The sequence below is a fragment of the Erigeron canadensis genome, chromosome 2 (assembly GCF_010389155.1).
Source record: "Erigeron canadensis isolate Cc75 chromosome 2, C_canadensis_v1, whole genome shotgun sequence".
In the NCBI taxonomy this organism is placed as follows: Eukaryota; Viridiplantae; Streptophyta; class Magnoliopsida; order Asterales; family Asteraceae; genus Erigeron; species Erigeron canadensis.
Window position 1 is genome coordinate 46,241,909 of NC_057762.1, and position 23,270 is coordinate 46,265,178.

The following is a 23,270-nucleotide window of genomic DNA, read 5'->3' on the forward strand; positions in this document are numbered from 1 at the left end:
TCTAGTTGTGAGAGTGAATATCGTGCCATGGCTAATACTGCTGCTGAAATTCTTTGGGTTATAAACCTTCTTCGAGAACTGCATGCCTTCTCATCAGAAACACCCACTTTGTTTTGTGACAATAAAAGTGCTATCTTCTTGACGCAAAATCCCATCTCTCACAAACGGGCCAAACATATTGATCTTGACTATCACTTTGTTCGTGAGCTTGTTACATCAGGTCGCCTTCGCACTGCTTTTATACCATCCAAGCTACAGGTTGCGGATATCTTTATCAAGAGCCTTCCTCGGTCTCAATTCGAACACTTTCAGGATCGGCTTTGCATTCGTCCGCCACCGTTTAGCTTGAGGAAGGATGTTAATAAACTAAAGATCATTCTAGATTGTTTATATTGTATTTATTGTAACTATTCATCTCCTATGTATTTATTAGTTTACAACTATATATTTCTTGCACCTCTTGTTATAAGGTATGCAATGTTTCTATATTCACAGTTTTCTTTAGCAATATAGTTAGATTAATCATATGCCGGATAAATTTATTGTCTATATAATATAACTACACAAAATGACCATTGACATGGTAATATAATACATACGTACACACTCTTAAATATACAATATTAACACATATAACCTTTTCAATCCCCGTGGCTCATACTTAGCCACCTTTACTATCCGGAGAGTGGGAGTTTTTGACTCAGCTGTATTCGGCAATCGGCATCATTAATCATAATAGACTAATTTTCCCGTGATCGTTTCTGAACCATTTGCTTGCCAACCCAAGATGGTCACGTAAGGAGGTTCAAACCTGATATGTCTTGTAAGATTAAGAGGAACCCGAAAACTAGTCACTTTGATGCTAGTTAATTGTTTAATAATGCACTTTACATTAATCCATGAACATGTGTAGAGCTTGTATGTTACAAGCGGATTCGGGCATATTAAAGTCCTGGCTTTGATGTAATTTTGGTGTGATTATGAATAATTATGAAGTGTAAACCTACTTATATAGTTATATTAGATACAAATTTGACTGATTTCAGTTTTGAATCCACTAAATGAACCTCCTATCTGCCTCCCTGTCCATGAAGATCCCAGGCAATTGAAGCTATGATACACACGAGAAAACAATTTACAAAGAAGAAAACAATATATATCAATATTTTTAGCAGACACAATTAACCTTCTTAAAGCAAAGTGACTATAGCTTCTGAAAGACGTTCGTCATTTATCCAACAGAATCATAGTAAAAGGAAAAAAGTTATCATCGGGGTCTTGGTCTAGTGGTCCCAAGTGTTTTCCTCAAAAGGGCTTCAGCCAGTGAGGCAAGGGTTATAATCCTGCCAAAGACATTTGAGGAGGGTGCCTAAACAAATACTAGTTTCATTCCAATTTTACAATTTGCTCGGTATTGTACTCCCTTAGAATTTAGAAACTACAACATTAGTAGAATATGATGCTTATATGATACCAAAAATGAAAAACCAAGGGCAATAGTTATAAAGGGCTAAAGGCCAATAACAATTTTTATACTATTTATTAAGCTTATGAGTTCCATACTTCCATCCATCTCAAGGTATACAGAACAAAGCAACAACATTCACATTTAGTCTTGCAAACAAAACTCAGAAGATTCAAATTGAGCGAGTCTAATGCCATGCTACGACCCTAGAGATTGACATTAATGCAACATCAGAAAATTGAACAGCATCAATGGCGTTTAGATCCTGTTGTTGATTCCCAAGCTTGCAAGATGTTGTTTACTATTTCTTCCACGCCAACCCCATGTTTCACCTACAGATACCATATCAAACGTACAGTATAAACTCGACTGTTAACAAGTTTTATGGTTCAGATTTGGGAATTAGAATACCCAAAAATAGCTAGGGAACATATATGCATTAAAAAAAATTTCAAAAAAACATACCTGGGCAAATACAAATGGTCCACCATCGCGCATTCGGAGTGCATCACGCTCCATGACTGCCAAATCAGCCCCAACTGCTGCAGCAAGGTCAGTCTTGTTTATAACCTGCAAGTACACAGATACATATATATCTAGTCTGAGTTTCTCGGACATTAATTCAATGCAAGACTAGATACTTGATGATACAATGAACCAAATTACACACAAGAAGGTCAGCTTGAGTGATGCCAGGGCCTCCTTTTCGGGGAATTTTATCGCCACCAGAAACATCTATGATATAGATTATGTAGTCAGCAAGTTCCCTACTGAAGTTGGCAGCTAGATTATCTGTACTGACAAAAAATTAAAAAGAGATTAACTAATAATACAAAAATACATTTGCAATTTTGAATAAAAAGGTATAAAAATTTTATGATTCATGAAAATGAAATATATATCTCTATCTTAAGCTAAACAAAACTGCATCAAAAGCCTATATGCCGTAAAAAGAGCTCCTGAAGCAAATTAAACTGTCTACTAGAACATGGGTTAGCTTGTGCTATTGGGATACGCATTCTTAGCTTCAACATGTAAATCGGGTCAACAGTTAAGAAAGATAACTAAAAATCAAACGGGTCTAAAACTTTTCAACCTCTACGTGACTTTTACATCATTTTATCAAGGGATAACTGATGAAAATAGAAAGCACTTTTCGACCAATTCACGAAAATAGTAGTGATCTTTAAAAGTTTTGTTTTTTAGAAATGAACTTTCATTTATTACCGGAAATAGCAACATTTGACACGTGGACATCTTTTGATTACGTGGCGTTTTTTAATGACGTGGTATTCTTTATAACAAAGAAAATAGAAAGGACCTTTCGAACAATTTACGAAAATAGCAATGAACTCTAATTTATAGTCGGATTACTTCAAAACCTCGTCAGTGTTGGATGTGGAGATGGTTTCTTTTTCAATTTCTTCAACTAACTTAGAAACTTTCGACAGTTTGTTTGAGTTCGAGAACACCTCTGGACCTTCGTCATCTGGATCTATCTCATCCGCAGACAAACTCTTCAAATCCGGCCTATGAAACTCTCGTCTTACCTAAACATCCCCAGGATCTCTCTCTGACGAAAACAAAGATGTTTTGACATCTAATTTTAGAGATTTTAAATCTCGAAATAGACGAAGAAGATATAGATCTATGTCTCCTTTATGATCTTCATACACAGCTTCTCAATGCTTGAAAGTGGAAGAGACTCGACAAAAATCAATGAAAAGAAGCTGAAATCAGCTTCAGAATATAATGACGAGAAAAAATACCTTGCCGGAACCGAAACTGAAACGGAACCATATTTTTTTTTTTTGGGAAATGACCTGACTGATAAAAAAATTAAATAGTAATAAATAAAGAATAATGTCACGTCATTAAAAAATGTCACGTAATCAAAAAATGTCCACGTCACCATGTACACGTGTTAAATATTGCTATTTCCGGTAATAAATGAAAGTTCATTTCTAAAAAACAAAACTTTTAAAGGTAACTGCTATTTTCGTGAATTGGTCGAAAGGTGCTTTCTATTTTCTGTAGTTATCCCTTTTATCAATAGTTCAAAGAAATAATTAATATAGTGTTTTACCAATATATGGTGTTTGTATCATATTAAATACTTTAATTATTAGAAGAAAAAAAAAAACAAAAATACACTGTTGGGCCAGTCAGACCAGTACGCGTCCATTTTTTCATCAGTGGTAACCCATCTTGAAAAATGTTAATGGGTAAGATTAAAATAAATGAAAATAATGGAACAGGTAAAATGCATTGAATGTGGGACAAAGTATATTATTTTTGCAGACAACATTAGAACCTCCTAAATCATTTTATTGCAAATATGGAATATTATTAAATTACTACAAATTATGTAATCATATTTGATGCACTAAGTCTTTATAGAAACACCAACTTTTGAAAATAACAAATTATGACGTAGGCTTGACCACTTGAGCCAACCTTAGGCAACAAAAACTACCTCAACACCAGGTCGGCCCACCCATTTTGTCATCATTACTGAAAATTATCATTTTAGGAATCAATTCCACAAATTACCTCCCCCGGATTCACAAAGAAGTATATCTGCTTTGTACAGATTAGAAAGCTCCTCAAGAGGGCCAAGATTAATGCTTATATCTTCTCTAATAGCAGCATGTGGACAGCCTCCTGTCTCCACAGCACGTATTCTTTCTTCTGGGAGTGCTCCATTTTTCACCAAAAATTCACCATCCTCTTTGGTGAATATATCATTTGTAACCTGAATAGTGGGAAAGGCACTAAGCCCATGAAAGTGATGAATACTCTTATACTCATAAAATAAACTGACATTTTGGTTGTATTAAAGTTTAGCAAATCGCAGTATGATAATTACAAACACTATTGTATCTATGTGGTTGCTTAACTTGGCCGGTCAATAATTCTAATGTTATCCATATAAACTAATTTGTTACCCCATTTATACATAACATTGCCCATATAAAACTGGAAATCACTGAAGTATTTGATGATGAAAATCAAACACAAATATAAGTTTAAATGCCACATTATGTGTTTTTAAATGATTCAACACGTGCATATGAAATGATATTGATGATGCAAACTGTAACTTATTGCTGATATTTTTATATTGTAAATGATGTATGTTAAAATTGACTGCAATTGCATTATACTTTAATAAAATAAACTAGGATTGTAAAATCACGATCTATCAAAATCAACTTCATTTGAGAGATATTGAACTATTGAAGAGATCTTTTCAGCAATCTGAGTTATATAACATATAACATTAATATGTATTCGGTATTTTATAGATAAGATTAAACATTAGAAAAAAACATATTAAGCATCTATTTGAAGATAAAAATGGATGTAAATTGTAAGTTTTGTATTATAAAAAAAATGGATAAGCAAGGCATTATCGGCCACCCACTAACTAGTTACACAGCCAACATGAGGAAAAGTAAATCACCTAATGTTATAATTTGAGAGATATGGAGTGGGATTTGAACTACTAAGTCGACTTTTATGTTGCATGTCCTACACCACTAGGTTACCATCGTGGGGAGACTATAAGTTTCTTATATTATCATACATACTTGAATGGTTTTTACATGAGGAATGATCATTCAAAGTTAAATAAATAAATCAAACAAATTATTAATTTTGTAATATTAGAGATTTAGAGGTTTCTTTTTCTTTCAAAGAAGGAAAAATACACATCATTCAAAGGTTGAGTCAAATATTACCCGGGGGCTTTTCCAATCTTGTTTAATTATGTCTATACTACATTATAAAGCATTTGATCCCTCCCTTTTTTCAACTAGAAAGTTGATAACCCCCAAAATGCTCCTTCCTTTTATTCACTTTTTAAATATCTCCACTTAAAATTCCTATAATACCTACTTGAAATACCTATAATATCCTTAATGAGATTAATTTACAGCATCTACCCTTAACTCCTAAAATAACTATACTACCCCTTTACATCAATAACCTACACTACTCGCCGCCGCCGCCACCACCACCCGTCGCCATCGCCGCCGCTGCATTGGGCGGGTACTTTTCTAGTACTGTATTAACTTAACAAAACTACACTATCAGATATGACGTAGAATTAAAACATTACGTGTATGAGGGTGTAACAAGGGTTTTATATTGCCGTTAAAGAAAAAGTATCTCATACCAGAAAGAGAAATAAATACAAGCAACGATGGTTGGTATACATACCGCAGCTAGACTGTATTTGTCACGCAAAAATCTGCAGAGTGCTAACATCAAAGCTGTTTTTCTGCATTCCATGTAACAATATAATCAGGAAAAAGAACTATATCAAAAACTACATATAGTAAAATGATAAAGATTAGTAGATTTAACAAACCAGAATAACAAATCTATAAATGAAAATTTACTTTTTACCATTAGTTCCTAAAGTTGCTTATTGTACAATCATAAAACACAAATTGCATAAAAAGGAACCAACTCGGTTTCATTTCTTTCTCAGGTAAACCAACTAATACAAGGTTAGCCGATTTACAAGTGCCTAAGGTAATAGCCCTAATATAACATTTATGAAAACTTGATGATTTTTACCTTTAGTAGAAATCCAAGTAATTTACTAATATGGAGTAGTATACAAAACATTAACTAGAGAAACTCATACTAATTAGGAAAACTTTTCGCAGAAGATATAAAATAGAACAACTACGAGGGCCAGCAATAGAAATGTTGAAAGCCATTAGATTTCTCGAGGGTCAAAGTGTTGGTGATTCTATTACTTTGGTCATTTGGTGTGAGTGTGATTTACTTAAAGCCGATGGATTTCCGGTCAAGATGAACGACAAGTTAGGAGAGCGCAAATCGGATACTCGTTTAAGATCTCTCTGTCCCACTTGCGGGGGTTAGGGTGTAACCATTCATGATTTATGTAAGCATGATTCTAGTGTCGAATATTCACAATTATTCTCTTTTAGACTCGAACTATTTTGCTTTGAATTAGAATTGAAACCTTTGGCTTATCCCAAACAAGAATTCGTGATATCCTAAGGCATTCAGTAGGGTTGAAATATTCTATTGAAAAAGTGAATCTACCCGACTATTGGAGAGTTACCATTCCAAACATCTAACACCAAAGGAATTTACTAAAAATGGAATTCAATAAAATATGAATAAAGAAAAAAAGGAAAGATTTACCCAGTACCAACAGGGCCACCAATACCAATGGTGAAAGCCCTTTCATTGAAATCCCTAGTAACAATCGGAGGTGCCCTTCTGTTAAAGAATCCCGGTGAGTAAATGGGTTGATGTGAATGTGGGGCTAGGCCATCATGGCTATGGTACACCTTTCCATCTTTCCCAACAAAGGTTGTTGATCCTGACCTGTTTCATTCATTCATTTTTCAAGATACAAAGCTAATAACAAATTATATAATATTATACACATATATCTGTATGGAAACATGATATAATTAATAACATTTATCTGATATTTAAATGAAGAATGTGAATCTAATAATATAAATGGGTGTATTTGCTTACTCATTCTGGTCATGATGATGGTTGTGCTCATGATCATGGTGGTGGTCATGATGATGATGATTTTGTGATGCCATTCGTTTTGTGAGTGGTGCAAGCTGCAGACTAATGTTACTGTAGAGGGTTTTGAATGTGTGGGTTGAGACTTGAGAGGTTTTAAAAGCTATTTGACTATGTTTACTTATCTCCAAATCCCACCTGAATTTTTTTTTTTACGTAAGCGAAAAATTAGAATATTTTTTTTTAGGGAATTGGATTTTGTTAATCGAATTGAAATATGAATAAATTGCAATTTGAAAGTTATAAATTTGTGTTGGGTTGGATTGACTTAATTTAATGGAATCTATCAAATATAATTTATATCAAACGACAAATTTACCTTTGATAATTACTTTAAAAATAAAGATATATATTTTTACATAAATATAGAGAGGTTTTAGGTAAAATAAAACAAGTATTAATGTAAAACAAATAAAACAATAGTTTTTTTTATAGTGATAATCACCGTGCATCATAAAAATCATCATACATCAATTGCTTTATGAATCTTCGTGTATCAATTTAACCATGATCTAAGGGTCAAAATCTTATCTTATTTGTTTTACTTTAATACTTGTTTTGTAATATCCAACCTCAATATAGAGATTCCCCTATCGTTTCTCTCTCTTCTTCTACCTAAATCTGTATCTACATTTTGTTCTTTATTTTTCGGAAGCATACCAAACACAAATATAAAAAGCCCCTTTTCTTTGTTTCAATTGTAGCTTTTGCTACAGATCCATACGAGCCATATTTTGATCATCTCTTTGTCATAATTAAGTAAATCTATATACATCCCTAAAGCTATATCTATATATTATAACTCAAACATAAATCCATAATATATATATATATATATATGGATTGGATACTGTAAAACAAGTATTAAAGTAAAACAAATAAGACAAAATCTTGACTTTTAGATCATGATTGTATTGATGCACAAAGATTCACGAAATAGTTTTACTTTAATACTTGTTTTATTTTATTTAAAATATATATATATATATATATATATATTTATATATAGGTTTTAGGTAAAATAAAATAAGCATTAATGTAAAACAAATAAAATAATAAATTTTCTACCGTGACAATCACCGTGCATCATAAAAATCATTGTACATCGATTGCTTTGTAAATCTTCATGCATCAATTTAACCATGATCTAAGGATCAAGATCTTGTTTTATTTGTTTTACTTTAACATATATGTATATATATATATGTATTATATATATACATGTATAAAATCACTGTAAACATATCAAAATAGAGACGTATCATCGGTAGCAACAACTTAAAAAATGGGTTTCAGACTAGCATCCCAAGCTCTTTAAGGTAATTTTGATCGAAGTTAGCAGCAACAAAAGCGAATGTGGGGGTTGTTAACGAAGAACGAGATGAGAGGCAACAACTATGGAAGAAGTATTTTGATGAGCAGCAGCCACATAGAAGAGGAGGAAATAGGGAATGATTGTTGCTGAAGAATATTGTAGGTTGGGGGCAGGGACGGCTCCACAATTGGGGTAGTGTGGGCAACTGCCCCCATTTCAATTTTGGTACAATATAATTTTTTAGAGGTATATTTATAGTTTTATTCCTAAATAATACTCGTAACAATAAACAAAAAATACATTATAAATACAAATGTCACCATCGTTGTCATAAGCCTCTTCTTTGGAAGTATGTTACATATGTTGGGAGAATTAGTTTTGAGATAAAATCTTCTATTGGTAAAGTAAAAATTTTCAGTTATTTTGATTTTTAACGAAGTTGAAAAAGAGAAGTTGAAGAAAGTGTTTTATTTGTTTGGGTAATTGTATCAAAATTTATCACATGCTCTAAAATTGCAAAGAACAATGTTCAAGTTAAAGATAGATGTTCTCATAACTGGCACCCAGACGAAACTATTTTAAGGGTCCATTTTTTCTAAATTCTCCGTTGAGAGTTAATTTTTGTTTAAAAAACTTTTTCCCCTAAAAAATGACTTTAATAAATATAGTAAGAGACTTTTAAATTTGCTCCCTCACAAAAAAATTCTGGCTCCGTCCCTGGTTGGGGGGGCTTTTAGTCATAATATATGAATTCCATTGGAATTCCTAACTTTCCATGGAGAAATTGAAGGAATTATAAATTCCTTGTGTTTAGAGAATTTGGTGGAAAGTTTTAGATTCCAATATCATCCTTTATGCTAACCAAACAAGGTTATGAATGGAATTTAAATTCCAATTCTTACGAATTCCTAAGAATTCCATGAACCAAACACCCCCTGAAAGAAATTTGATTGAGTAACACCCTTCCAAGCAAGGATTTCTTCCCCACCTCTTTTTCACTATCACATCATTTCTTTTTCTTAACCTAGCCGAATATATCCTAGCATAACTAAGAATGCGAAAATAACTTTTTCCTCACTTTTTTTCCAAATTTTTATTTTGTTTATTTTAATCCAAAATTTAATATAACTACAGTAAAACCTCTATAAATTAATACTCGATAAATTAATAATCTCGATAAAATTAATAATTTGTTCGGTCCAAGTTGAGACCAATACAAAATTGGACACTAATCGATAAAATAATAAAATTTTGAAACCCCAATGTAAATATATAGGTCCCATCAAACTATAAATTAATAAATCCTTGAATATTCCAATATTCTAATATTGTTTATGTTGGTGTATGTTTCTCGGTGACATGATCATTCTAGATGTGTTGCATATATTTATACATATTCAAGTTTTGTAATTTATCTTGTAATTACCGTTTGTCAATAATATTACCTTCGCGTATATTGTTATCATATTGGGATCCATTTATGTTTATGTATTTATTTATTATTTGTGTTTTACAGGTTCTAGACATTACATGTAAAGAGTCATTAAGTTAATATTGTTTCTGCGTATCCACAGCAGTAGAAACGTTGTCGTAGCTAATGTTGGTTCTGCGTATATTTACAGCAGTAGAAACATTAGCTGAGTTGATGTTGGTTCTGCGTCTTGATAGCAGTAGAAATATTAACTCAAATATTCCTAAGTGTTATTTGATTGTTCTAAGGAACGAGCAAAATATTTGCTTGTGGAAAGAATACTCAAATGGTCATTTGAGAGTTTCTGAGGAACAAGCAAAAGTTTGCTTGTTCATAAGAATACTCGAATGGTTTGAGAGTTTCTGTGGAAACAAGCAAAAGCATGCTTGTCCATAAGAACTCTCAAACAGTTTGTGTGTTCTGGGAAACACACAAACAAGCCAAAACCTAATGGGTTTGACATGAGAACACTTAAACCCAATGGATTTGAGAGTTTTTGTCACTTGCCTATAAATAGAGGTGTGTGTTCATGTGTGTTCCAACAAGAGTGTAGAGAGAGAAACGAGCAAAACCTAGAGAGAGAAAACCAAGAACACACACGGTTGATCTTGTGGGTGGTACTCGACTCACGCACGAACCGTAAACACATACCCGGACCGAACAGCTCGTAGACTTAGGTTACCACGTGTTTGGTAAGGTTTGTCCGGAGAGCCGTTCCCCGAATGTTTCATATTAACGCAAAAAAAAGGTATATAAATATATATATATATATATCATAAAAGGTAGATATAGAAACTGTGGGTTATCTCGAGGATTCTCCGCACCTCGACATATCCTTAAGTCAATCTCGATTCAGTAAGACCCGGGGACTTACAACTAGTATCAGAGCCATAGGTTGTTGATGTGTGAAAATCTAGTTAAATTAAAATCCTTAAAAATACTCCGAATCGAATACCACACACAATCGGGCAGTGGACCCGTTCATATGCAATATAGATTAAAGTAAGTAAAGGTTCGTTCCACGGAGACTACAAAGAGCTAGCGAGTTTTAAGTAGTTAAAAAGAGTTTGGTTTTAAAGACACCACGTCATCTTGATTTTATATTAAAAGTTAGTCGATCGAAAGAGTTAGAAATTCCAAAAAATTTATCGAAAAGAAAATTGTTTTATATCAAATAGGATGAGAAGATCATCCACTTCGACTCCATGATACACATTATTTAGGTTGCATATAATTGAAGAACCAATTCAAATATGTTGATTTATAACTGAGAACTAAACAAAGACTCACCCCGTACCCGTCAAGTTCGTTACTTTATTCAATTCCTTAATTAACTAGTTCTATTACTAAGATTAGTACCCCAAGACGCCTTTCATAACTTTCCTAGTCAACTAATTGTTTTGGTTATTTAGATAACAATTGTGTCTATTGATTGTACCCAACCATTAACCCGTTAACTCTTATTAATTATTAATTACTTTCTACCGTACCCGTCATAGAAATAATCGCTTCTAACCAAGCAATCAAAATAACTTCTACAAAACCTAAGTTACCACTGAGATCATGCAAAAACTATCCGCAATTAAGAGTTAAATAACAAAGAATTAATAAGCTAAGATTACGACACCACGTTAAATCAAATCAACTTGAATTCAAAAGATTATGAAACCATTATTCAATGTATCACTTCATCTCAGTGGATGACGAATTATTTAGCTACTCATAATCATAAACAAAGCACAAAAACCGACCTATAAGTGCGACGCACCACAGCTTCAGGTGCGGCGCACCTGACCTTGTTTCCAAAAATCATTCTGCCCGATATGCGACGCACCACAGGGTTGGTGCGCCGCACCTCCCTGCTTTCTAACATCTTCCAACTTTCTGATAAGAAAATGCTCCGCACCAATCTTCCAGGTGCGACGCACCTGCTCTGTTTTCAACCAAAACTTGTAGTTTTCATTCCGTCTTCACTCGTATGCGTCCATGAACCATCCTAGTGCATCTTCTAGTCATCCGAAAGCTATTTCTAACCATTTTACCTGTTCTAAGCCTACAACCACTAACAATACCATCAAAGCATCGAATATACATATAAATTGCACATAATTAAGCTTAAAACGACTTAGAAGCGATATGGGAATATGCATATAAATGGACATATCAGTTGTCATCAACCTTGGTTTGAGATTGATCACGGTTTGGGTATCCCATTTTTTGCGTGTTTTTTAGGTGGAGAAGTGTTTTCGGGTTCGTTTGAAATAAAGGTTCAAACTTGACACCAAAATAAGACATATCTCATTTCTACGATTATTTTCTGAAGTTTTCATTGATCAAAGAACAATATCGGGTTCGGGATCTAAGAAATTGTGGGAAAATAGTGTTTTGCGTGTTCATGTACAGTACTTTGCGTGTTCTTAGTACTGTACTTTGCGTGTTTCGATAGTAACAAGGCAATTTGTGTGTTTCTTTGCTTTGCTCGTTCTATTTGAGAGTTCTTGAGGCTTTGAAAGTTTTTGTGGATTTGAGAGTTCTTGAGGTTTTGAGAGTTCTTGTGAACTTGCGTGTTCTAGTGTTTTGCGTGTTCCTACACTCTTGCGTGTTTCCATTTGCGTGTTCCCGTGTCTTGCGTGTTCTTATATTGAACATAATACACAATGGCCGCAAACTATCTTAACCAATTAATACTAATGGACCATGAGACTGGTAAGGGTAATTCACCACCCAAGCTAATGATCATAGACCAATTATTTTCTTGGAAAGGACGATTCGAATCCTTTATGCAATTCATCGATATTAGAATGTGTACTTGTATGACTGAAGGATATAGTGCCCCGACATATGAGGACAGTGGTGTTAATAGAGTTTATGCTTATCTGATATGACTTTATCTAATAAAAAATTGTATGAGGCTGAGAAAAAGGCACCATCATATTTAAAAATGTCATTGCCACAAGAAATATTACATTTATTTAATGGATTCAATACATCAAAAGAACTTTGGTTAGCATTAAAAAATCATTGTGAATGAGATGAAACACTTAAAACGAATCGTAGAGACATTCTAAAACATTAGTATAATGTATTTAAGGGGTTAAGAAGTGAAAATTTATATCAACTAATTACAAGGTATAATCATTTGCTAGCAGAGTTGCAAGCATTTGAAGTTACCTATTCTGAGGAAGAAAAAGTCGAGAAATTTTTGAGTTCCTTGCCGGAAAAGTGGAGTAATTACATTACCACTTTGCAGGAAAAAGCAGATTTCTCTGATATGTCTTTGACTCGGATAGTTGCTAAGTTTAGGGGACAAGAAATGAAACTCAAATGGAGGAAAGCAGGATATAATAATGCTCAGATTCCCGAGCTTTATTATGGTAGGCCTATGATCAATGTAAGTCCAGGTTCCCCTGAAGAAAGCACAAGGGCATTTCTGAGTGAAGATGTGGACTTACAAAATATCTTGTTTGACTTTGAGGGGAACTGCTAGGACCAGTTTTGGTGAAAACTGGCCAGTCTCCAGTTACATCTGGAGACCATAAGATTTGTCCAGAAATATAGAAGTCCAGTTGCAATGTATAGGTTATGCAACTGACGACTTCCTCCAGTTGAAGATATGACCATTACATCTGAAGACATTCCAGTTGAAGTCAAAGACATCAAGTGGAAGAAGGAGAATGTCAATTGCAACGAAGCCCAGTTGACTTTCTACCCAGATCAAGTCTGGAGAGTATCAGTGTAAAGTACTTAGAAAGCTTTACACTGATTACGAGGAAGACCTTTTTACTTTATGCACCTTTATCCTGACATTATCAATTGTCTTCGATTAAAGTTGTAAGTCCCAAACTATTGCTAGATGGGTGCTGAAGACACCTCTATGTCAATGGTGAGTGAACTTTGCAACACAATCAATTAATCTGGACTTGACCAGTTTAGATTGATTGTGTACCAGGTTAACTGGAGGTAAACTTATTAAGGTGACAGTATGAATAAGTAAATACAATGCAATAATGTAAATGACAAGTATATAAATTGGTGAGACAATATGTATATTTCAAGTGTATTTTATTTATTAATTGTATAAATAAAATACAAGGTTGTTGCGGAACCAAGATAATACAAGAATGTGAATATCCTAACAACCTATGAAATACAATTGATCTAAACTTGTAAATTCTCCTAAACAATCAAAACACTTAGAGTTGTGAAATGTTCCTTTTTGCGATTGAGAAAATATTGCACAAGTTCACCAATATTGCAGAATGTATGTATTTGCAAAGTTGTGAAAATGCTTGTGCAAGGACCTCTATTTATAGTCGAAGTATGAGCATTGGGATCTCAACTTCGACGTACAAATATGGTTGACAACACACAAAAGTATTGTTAAATAATCCTTTGTGTGTGCTAAATAAAGTAAGACAAAAGGTTACTTTATTCAACCACTCTACATCTTTGCACTTTTATCCACAGACAAGATTATTGTCCGGTTAAAAGGATGTAGTGTAAAAGGTCCTCCTCGTGATCAGTGTAAAGCTTTGTAAGAGCATTTACACTGGAGGATTCTCCAGTTGCTTGATCTATTAGATTGTCAACTGGGCTTCGCTGCCATTGCCAATCTCTGTCTTCCATTTGTTGTCTTCGACTTCAACTGGAAGGTTTTCAGATTCTAGTCTTCAGATCTCAACTGGAGGAAGTCATCAGTTGCTTAAACTGTACAATGCAACTGGACTTCTAATATTTCAGACAATTCTTCATGCTCTCCAGATGCCGCTGGAGAGCTTCCAGTTTATAACTAAAACTGGACCTAACAAATTCCCCCTAATTGTCCTGAAATATTGCCAAGTATTTTCAAACTTGTTTCTATACAAGTATAAGTTTGAAATACTTGAGTTTAATAAAACTTATTAAGTTTCCAAGACATTTTTATAGATCATCAAATGCCTTGGGTTTAGTTTTAATTTTTTGTAGATCTTATCAGATATCTAACTTGTGAATTACAATCTGGCAACTTGTATATACACAACTTTACAATGAAGTTACTAGAAAGTAAATAAAATTACAAGCAGATAGATAGAAGGAAAACTTAAACAGATGGCCCTTCGCCAGGTTTCCTTCTTTTGGCAACTGATGAAATTGGCTGTTTGTCTTCAAGATCAAGGCCTAATCTTTCTTCAATGTTTTCCTTGAACTTGATCAGATTTTGCAATACATATTCCCAGCCTTTTTCAACCTTGTTCTTCCTCTGCCTCCCTTCCAGCAATCCCAACATATCTACATGTTCTGAATGACCATACTGATGGAGATCAGGGTTCTCAGTTGTTCTTTTGGGTCCACCAAAGTATTGTACCTCAACAACAAAATGTTTGGCACCAGGCTTGATCGATACTTTTACATCAGTGATCTTACCTTTATTGTGCCTTCAACGCCGTACATCAAATAAATATGTGCGAGCCTCTGATTCATTTGTCAGCTTAATCTTGCTCGTGCTCAGTTTTTGAGTAGCAGCTCGAATATCATCAGTTGTGGGTTCAGATGGCTCTACCCAAGTCCTCAGATTTGCATCTCTTGATAAGGCTTTCTGTTTTCTTCCTTTGGACTTGGGTGGAGTCAATACTTTGCTGACCACCTTCTTTACCTGTTCAATCCTTTTGAGAATCCCTTCTGACCTTATCTCTTTGGCCTTTTCCACCGATACATTCAAACACTTGGCATCAAGTCCAGCCTCATCATCTTGATAGTGTTTGTCCAGTTCTACTTCAAGCATTTCCTTCAGTGCATTGACAATCCTTGGATCTTCTTTGATTTTCTTGTATTCCAACAGTGTCAAGCCAAGGAGTTGTGCGTCAGTTACATCAACAAGAGGGGTTGGAAGATTTTTCCTTGATTCAAATTGATTTGCCTTCATTTGTTTCTTCCTTTCCTTGACCAGATACCCCACCCTTGCTAATTTCTGACTTTCGCTTTCAGTAACTGGAGGCAATTGATCAACATTGCCAGTTTCCAACATAGATGCATCGGTGGCAGGTTCCATAGAGTCATCAGTTGCAATGGCCTTTCCCTTATCCACATTCCCCCTAACCACATCATCAAAAGATTCAATCACCTGCTCACCAGCCTCAGTACTGGTAGCAACAACCATCTCCTTCCCTGCACCTGAAGTTTCAACAAGAGTGCGAGGGGCACGAACAGACCTTTCCCCCTTGGCAGCATCTAATCCTTGCCTAATAGCTTCAAAATCGGCATGACTGGAGGGCAAGCGATCTAGAGGCTGCCATGATTGCATGTTCTTGCACTCTTTGAAGACTCCACATAGCATGCGAACTGTCCTCCATAGATGATTTATTTCTTGAGATTGAGTCATGACATTTCCACAAGTGGTGTCTTGACTCTTTTGAATTGCTTGAAGTATACTTAAATCATCTGGGGAGAGCCCAGTTGCTGGTGCTTCCTTAACCACTTCCTGCACAACCTCTTTTCCTTTACCAACTTCAGTGGTCAGATTTGATATTGCTGTTGAGTGATCAGACACTTTGCTGGCCAGTGTATCAAGACTGCACCTCAACCGATCGATCTCAGATGTTATGGGAGTAAGATCAACCTGGGGCGCTGCAATCTTGGTAATCTCAGATATCACCATTTCCATTAAACTCCTCTCACTGGCAGCCAAAGTTTCTTCAATCTTGAGACCCACTGAAGTGGCCAACTGACTTCCAAGCTCAGTCACATCTAGGCCAGGTTTGTTACATAGTTCTTGCACCTGCCTTTCCAAGTTCGTGATATCAACCTCTGATGATCTGACAGTATTGTTCAGCAGGTTGGTTATTGAAGATGTGACTCCAGATTGAGTCAGTGCGAATGCCTCCCTTAATGAGATTGCCAGTTGGTTGGAGGATTCCACTAACTCATTGAGCTTCCCAAACACCAAGTCCTCATTGGCTGAGAGCTTATTTATCCCCAGGTCAACCACTTTGACATTCTGCGTATGATCCTTTTGGTACCTGGAGAGGGACTTGGTGTTTTTATCCAGTGTCTTTTGAATCTCCTCAACCCTCGTGAGAAGGTTCGAGAGATCGGCTTGGAAAGACACAAATTGGCTTTCCAGTGACTGAGGAGAAGGTGTCACTGGACCAGCTCTAAAAGCAACAGGTGCAACTGGACGAGGTATGACAATATTTGGTTCTCCAGTTGCAGTAGCATCAGTTGATAGAAGAGGAGGGGTTGTAGAAATGACGGGAAGAGATTCAAGTTGTCGTTCATGCTGAGAATGCTCAGGTGTGAACGACGGCGACGGTGGTGTTAGGATGTGTCTATTTCTAGGCACATCCATAGAAGAAAGTAGTTGGCGAGAGGCGAATACTGGAGGTATTTTTATGCTTTGTAAGTTTATTGGGGAAACTGAAACTTGGGGTTCTTGGGGTTGACCAAGGAGAGAAGGGAGCTGATCAAGTACAGTTGCATCAGCCATCTCCTGGTCAGATTCAGTCTCAGATGAATCCGAAGACTCAAGCTGAAACTCACCCTCATTTATGCCAAGATCCATAAATGTTGGGGGTGGGTGAACAAGTTGTTCAGACTCCTGATGACCAGTTTGAGTGTCCTCAATGGTTTCATCAGTTATAGGATCCGCTGCCAAAGCATCTTCTCCCTGGAAAGGTAACTGGAGCCTCAACTACAACTGCTCTTTCCTCAGTTGCAGTATCATGGGCTACTGCTTCAGGGACCACAATCACAGGCTATGACTGGTCAGATACAGCAAGTCCTGATCTAGATCTTCTTTTAATTTTGGTAGATCTCCTTGCTTTTGGAACCGCCTGGATACCTGAGGGGAGGTCTCCAGTTTCTGCCACAGTCACAGCACCTGCAGACGAACTAGTGGGTCCCTCATTATTTTGAGGCCCGCCCAGTTGTCTTTCTGACTCACCTGATGGTGGTGCATCAATTCTAGAGAATGCCAGTAGCATTCTTGGGGAAATCTGGACTTCATCAGAAGTGGACACAAGATTGTCCAGATTCCTTAATAATTCTGGCATAGAGTATAAGGATTGTGTGTTGTTGTACTCTTCTCTGTCCAGAATAAGAATGAAACAAAGGGATAGAAATCGTGAGAATGGCATACAATGACCCCTGTTGCCTTTCAACTTAAACACCAGGCTTCTAAACAGGATATTTGCGAAATCCACCCTCAGTCCATTCCACAGGCAGTATGCCATCTCTGCCTGGAAAGAGTTTATCTGGTCCAAACCACCAGAACTCCCACCTAAACTTTCCACCAAGTGGACCATGAAGTACTTCCAGGATGGTGAAAGCCCTCTCATAGTGATTGATCCCTTGGTCTTCAGTGCATCTCCCTCCAAAACTTCTTTATTCCCCATGTCAAGGAAGACCTGACGGAAATTGATATTAGAAGGAATCACCACTAGACTTTCATCTTGTCTCCAGTAACTGAGGTTAAGGGCCTCCCTCAATGTCTCAGTGGTGATTGTACACGGGACTGACCCATCCTTTAAAGAGAAGGAGATGGATGAGCAGTCATTAGAAATAGAAGCTGTGTACCAGAACTCGCACAAGTAGTCGTGAAACAGCTTGTTTGGGTTCAGAGAAAAGGCATCCCTGAGGGGAGAAATCCGAAGAAAGGATTGGATTTTCCCAATAAGCGAGTCAACGGCCTGATGCCCTTGAAGAGATGCCATTGGATTATTTGGATTTAATTTTATCAATTTAGAACTAATGGGAGCACCAATAGCACCAGAAACATTTTCTGATGGAGTATACTCAACAGTGAGTAGATTCACATCACGGGAACGAGATGAAGAAGATGATGATTTAGGAGCCATTTGTGATATTGGATTTAGGGTTTTGGATTTAAAGAAGAAAGAGAGAAAGGGATCTCGAATTGTGAATGATTGGAAGAGTAAATGAAAGGAATTTTGAGTGAAGTAAATGAGAAAGATATTTAGTGGGGGTATATATAGGTAATAAAATATTACCACAATATATACGAAAAGATATTTTAATCCCCAAATTTTGAAATAGTTTGTAAAAATTGATTTTCAGTAATTTTGAGAATTCAAAAACATTTAATACCTCCCATTAAGCATTTAATGCTATGACGGCTGGTATTCCCACTCACCCATTAACTTCATCAATTCCCATAAAAAGTGCAGTAACTTTCAGCAAAAAGTCTTGACACGTAAGACATGTCAGGTGACGTTTGTGAGTGCGAGATAAACACTCGAGTAATATCACGTGTCACAAGTATCCACCAAGTAAAATCTAACGTTATGAAATCTGGTTGACCACCAGTTTAAGACAAGACCAGACTAGCATACTGGAGAGATTTTCCAGATGCCAGTTTGAACTGATGACTCTCAGTTGCATTTTTCAAAATAAAACGAATTTTAATTTGGAAAAATATTTTGAGTCTTTTCCCCCTAAAAATATGATCCATTTGATCAATGACTAGTTTTTGAGTACATCAAGGCGTTCAATCTCCAACCAATCAAGGATCACCTGGACCATCCTCAACTAGAGGGCCTCTCCAGTTTAATGAGGATTTAACATACCCAGTTCACTGATGAGATGTTTAAAAGTTTTCTCATCAAGAGGTTTTGTAAAGACATCAGCTAACTGTTTATCAGTGGGGATGAAATGTATTTCAATGTCTCCTTTCATAACACAATCACGAATGAAGTGATACCTGATATCAATATGCTTTGTCTTTGAGTGCATCACTGGGTTGTGAGATATAGCAATTGCACTGGTGTTGTCACAAAAAATTGGGGTTCTTGTGTATTTCATACCATAATCAAGTAACTGGTTTTTGATCCAGAGAATCTGGGCACAACAACTAGCCGCAGAAATGTATTCTGCCTCAGAAGTGGACATTGAGACCGAAGTCTGCTTCTTACTGGTCCAACTCACCAGTTTTCCCCCTAGGAAGTGACATCCATCAGTTGTGGATTTTCTATCAATCTTACAACCTGCATGATCTGAATCTGAATAACCCATTAGATCTAACCCTGAGCCTTTGGGATACCAAAGACCAAGGCTAGGGCACCCTTTCAGGTACCTGAAAATGCGTTTAATAGCATGCAAATGTGATTCTTTTGGATTAGCCTGAAATCTGGCACATAGACATGTTGCCAACATAATATCTGGTCGACTGGCAGTTAAATACATCAGTGAGCCAACCATTCCACGATATTCCTTTTGGTCCACTGGTTTGCCATTTGGGTCAGGGTCCAAATTTAATGGGGCTGAAATAGGTGTGGTTTTCGATGGGATAGAATCATATTTGTATTTTCTTAACAAATCCCTGATATATTTTTCTTGATTAATAAAAATACCATCCATGGTTTGTTTAATTTGTAAACCTAAGAAAAATGTTAATTCACCCATTAAACTCATCTCATATTCTTGAGACATGATTTTTGAAAACCTTTTACACATTCCATTATCAGTTGACCCAAATATAATGTCATCAACATAGATTTGTACCAGTAAGATATTACCTTTTTCTTTCAAGATAAAAAAGGTATTATCTATTGCACCTTTTGAAAACCATTGTTGAGAAGATGTTTAGTTAGAGTGTCATACCAGGCTCTTGGGGCTTGACGAAGACCATACAAAGCTTTGTTTAGTCTATATACCCAGTGAGGATGCTTTTCATTCACGAAACCTGGAGTCTGGTTAACATACACTTCTTCTTCCAACTTGCCATTCAGAAACGCACTTTTGACATCCATCTGGAAGACTTTGAATTGCAAATGACCAGCATAAGCCAAGAAAATTCTAATGGCTTCAAGTCTTGCAACTGGAGCAAAAGTTTCATCGAAATCAACACCTTCTGCTTGACAATAACCCTTGGCAACCAATCTTGCTTTGTTCCTTACAACATTGTCATCTTCATCCATCTTGTTCCAGTAGACCTACCTTGTTCCAATGGGTTCTTTCTTTAACCCTGGAGGACAAGGAACAAGTTCCCAAACGTTGTTCCTTTCGAACTGGTTGAGTTCTTCTTGCATAGCCTCAACCCAGCTTGGATCTGCCAAAGCCTCGTCAATCTTCTTCGGTTCAATCAGTGACAAGAAGGTGACGTTCAAGCATTGATCACTTGTGGCTCTTCTAGTCTGAACCCCACTATCTGGATTGCCAATAATCTGCTCGATGTGATGAGCAGCAGTCCATTTAGTGTATTGACCAGGTTGATATACAAAATCAGTGCAAGACACCTGATGATTTCCAACAGATGTAGCAACTGGAGGAGGATCAACCCAAACTACCTCAACTTCATCATCAGTGTCAACTGGAGAGTTAACGTGATTATCTTCAAACAAAGGTATATCTTGAAGAACTGGAGAAGCTTGAACTGGTTCTGATGTTGTTGTGGCACGTACATCTGATCTAATTACCAGTTTTTCAGGTAGATTAAAACTGATAGAGGGATAAAATGAGGTGTCACTAGAGTACTTCTTTTCCTTAACTGGTTCCAAGTCTTGATGACTGGAAACATTTTTTGGTGCAGTAACTGATTGATGAACTTGATCAGATACACCAAAATCAACTTGGACAACTGGAGATAAATCAAGGCTTGGTCTTTTATTGATTGCTTCATTAGATTCATCAAATGTGACATGAACTGTCTCATGTATCTTTTGGAGTCTATAATTATAAACTCTATAGGCTTTTCTTATATCTGAATACCCCACAAAGACACCTTTGTCAGCTTTTGCATCAAACTTTCCCAACTGACTAGAATCGTTTAAGATATAAACTGGACAACCAAATACATGAAAGTATCCAATATTTGGTTTACGATTCCTGAGGACTTCATAGGCAGTCTTCCTATGTCTGTTGACATAAACTGACCAGTTTTGGGTGTGACAAGCAGTTGCCACAGCTTTAGCCCAAAAACAGGTGGGAAGACCAGATTTAGATAACATACTTCTGGCAGCTTCAATCAATGTGCGATTCTTTCTGTCAACCACACCATTTTGCTCTGGAGAACGAGCTGACGAGAAGTTTTGAGAAATGCCAGTGTCAGTGCAAAATGTCTCTAATTCTTTATTAATGAATTCTGTACCATTATCACTTCGTAACTGACACACTTTCTTGGTATACTTGAGTTCAATTCTTTTGATGAGAGAGATAATTTCACCAGGTGCATCACTCTTTGATCTGATAAATATCACACAACAATATCTGGTGTATTCATCGATCACAACTAAAGTGTATTTCATGCCAGCTTTAGTTTGAACATTCACTGGACCAAAGAGATCCATATGAAGCATGTGAAGAGGTTCAGTGATACTGAAATTCTGCCTGGTCTTGAAACTGGCTCTTTTCTTCTTGCCCATTTCACACCCTGGACATGGCTTTTCCTTTTTAAAGGAAAACAAAGGTATCCCATCCATCAGTTGCTTTCTTGGCAACTTGTTGATATTTTTGAAATTAAGGTGGGATAACCGTTTATGCCACAGCCAATTGGTATCCTCATCAGCCTTGACATAGAAACAATGCTCTTTTGGAGCAGGCTCCATGTCCATGATGTACACATTCCCTTTTCTTGGTGCAATCATCACCACCTTCCAATCCTTCTTAAAAACAGTGCCTTGAGCAATATCGAACAGTACCCTATATCCATCATCACAAAGTTGACTGACGCTTATCAGGTTGTATTTCAAACCACTAAGAAATGCAACTCTTGTGAACTGGATCTGCCCATTGTCAACAACACCATATCCTCCAGTTTTCCCATTTCCGTCATTACCAAATGTCACTGCTGGTCCATCACAGACAGTGAACTCTTCCAGCAGGGTCTTACATCCGGTCATAGTCCGGCCAACAGCGCTGTCCAGATACCAGATATTCTTCTTTCGATCGCCCTGCATACCCAAGTAAACAATTAGTTATTTTTGTGAACCCATCTTTTCTTGATGGGTCCACTGGACTCCTTCTGAGAAGTCTCAGGAGTTTGACTTGGCGTAGAACTGGATGAAGAAACTGGAGGGTTCTCTCCAGCTTTAGGAGTAAAAACAATTGGTTTGAGTAGGATTTTAACCTCCTTTTTCTATTCAGATTTTGCTCCTTTCTGAGCAGATTGTTTTGTCTTTTGTTTTTGAGGAGGGGTTTTGACATTTTGTTTTTCAGCCGAAGAAGATGACGCTCCTTCCAAATTTTTAATTCTGGCAGTACAGCTTTGTACCTGCCTTGAGAAATTTTGGAGTTGATTCTCCAGTTTTAACAAAATGTTCTTCTCATCAGGCTGCTGGCCCATGGACTTGGGCTCAGCGGGGGTTTTAGTCTTTTGAGTTTTGGACTCTTTGGACTTGTGAGGTAGAGGAATGTCACCAGATTCCTTTTTAACTGGAGCTTTAGCCTTCTTGGCTCCAATTTTGACCTCAACAGGTTTGGTCTCAATGGATTCAGATTTG

At 36.4% G+C, this 23,270-nt stretch overlaps 2 protein-coding genes across 2 annotated transcripts in view; one reads left to right on the top strand and one right to left on the bottom strand.

Annotated features, from left to right (window-relative positions):
- Nucleotides 1-1,497: 1,497 nt before the first annotated feature.
- On the bottom strand, nt 1,498-7,161 carry LOC122590041 (urease accessory protein G). Its single transcript, XM_043762379.1, has 7 exons — nt 6,998-7,161; nt 6,653-6,838; nt 5,690-5,750; nt 4,019-4,220; nt 2,136-2,257; nt 1,931-2,035; nt 1,498-1,797 (listed from the first exon to the last, which is right to left on the bottom strand). The coding sequence occupies exons 1-7, from the start codon at nt 7,069-7,071 to the stop codon at nt 1,714-1,716; spliced, it is 834 nt and encodes a 277-aa protein (XP_043618314.1). The 5' UTR covers nt 7,072-7,161; the 3' UTR covers nt 1,498-1,713.
- A 5,336-nt stretch (nt 7,162-12,497) lies between these two features.
- Nucleotides 12,498-23,270, top strand: part of LOC122588374 (midasin-like) — a 41,602-nt gene continuing 30,829 nt past the window's right edge. The window contains exons 1-2 of the mRNA XM_043760479.1: nt 12,498-12,552; nt 12,990-13,231. Coding sequence (XP_043616414.1) covers nt 12,498-12,552; nt 12,990-13,231 — 297 coding nt within the window. The remainder of the gene's footprint in view (nt 12,553-12,989; nt 13,232-23,270) is intronic.

Excerpts from the sequence above, each read along its gene's own strand:
- LOC122590041 (XM_043762379.1), bottom strand. The coding sequence starts at position 7,071 with ATGGCATCACAAAATCATCATCATCATGACCACCACCATGATCATGAG. Across the intron at positions 5,751-6,652 it reads GGTGGCCCTGTTGGTACTGG|AAAAACAGCTTTGATGTTAG; the intron begins GTAAATCTTTCC and ends CATGGAATGCAG. Across the intron at positions 4,221-5,689 it reads ACAAATACAGTCTAGCTGCG|GTTACAAATGATATATTCAC; the intron begins GTATGTATACCA and ends CCCACTATTCAG.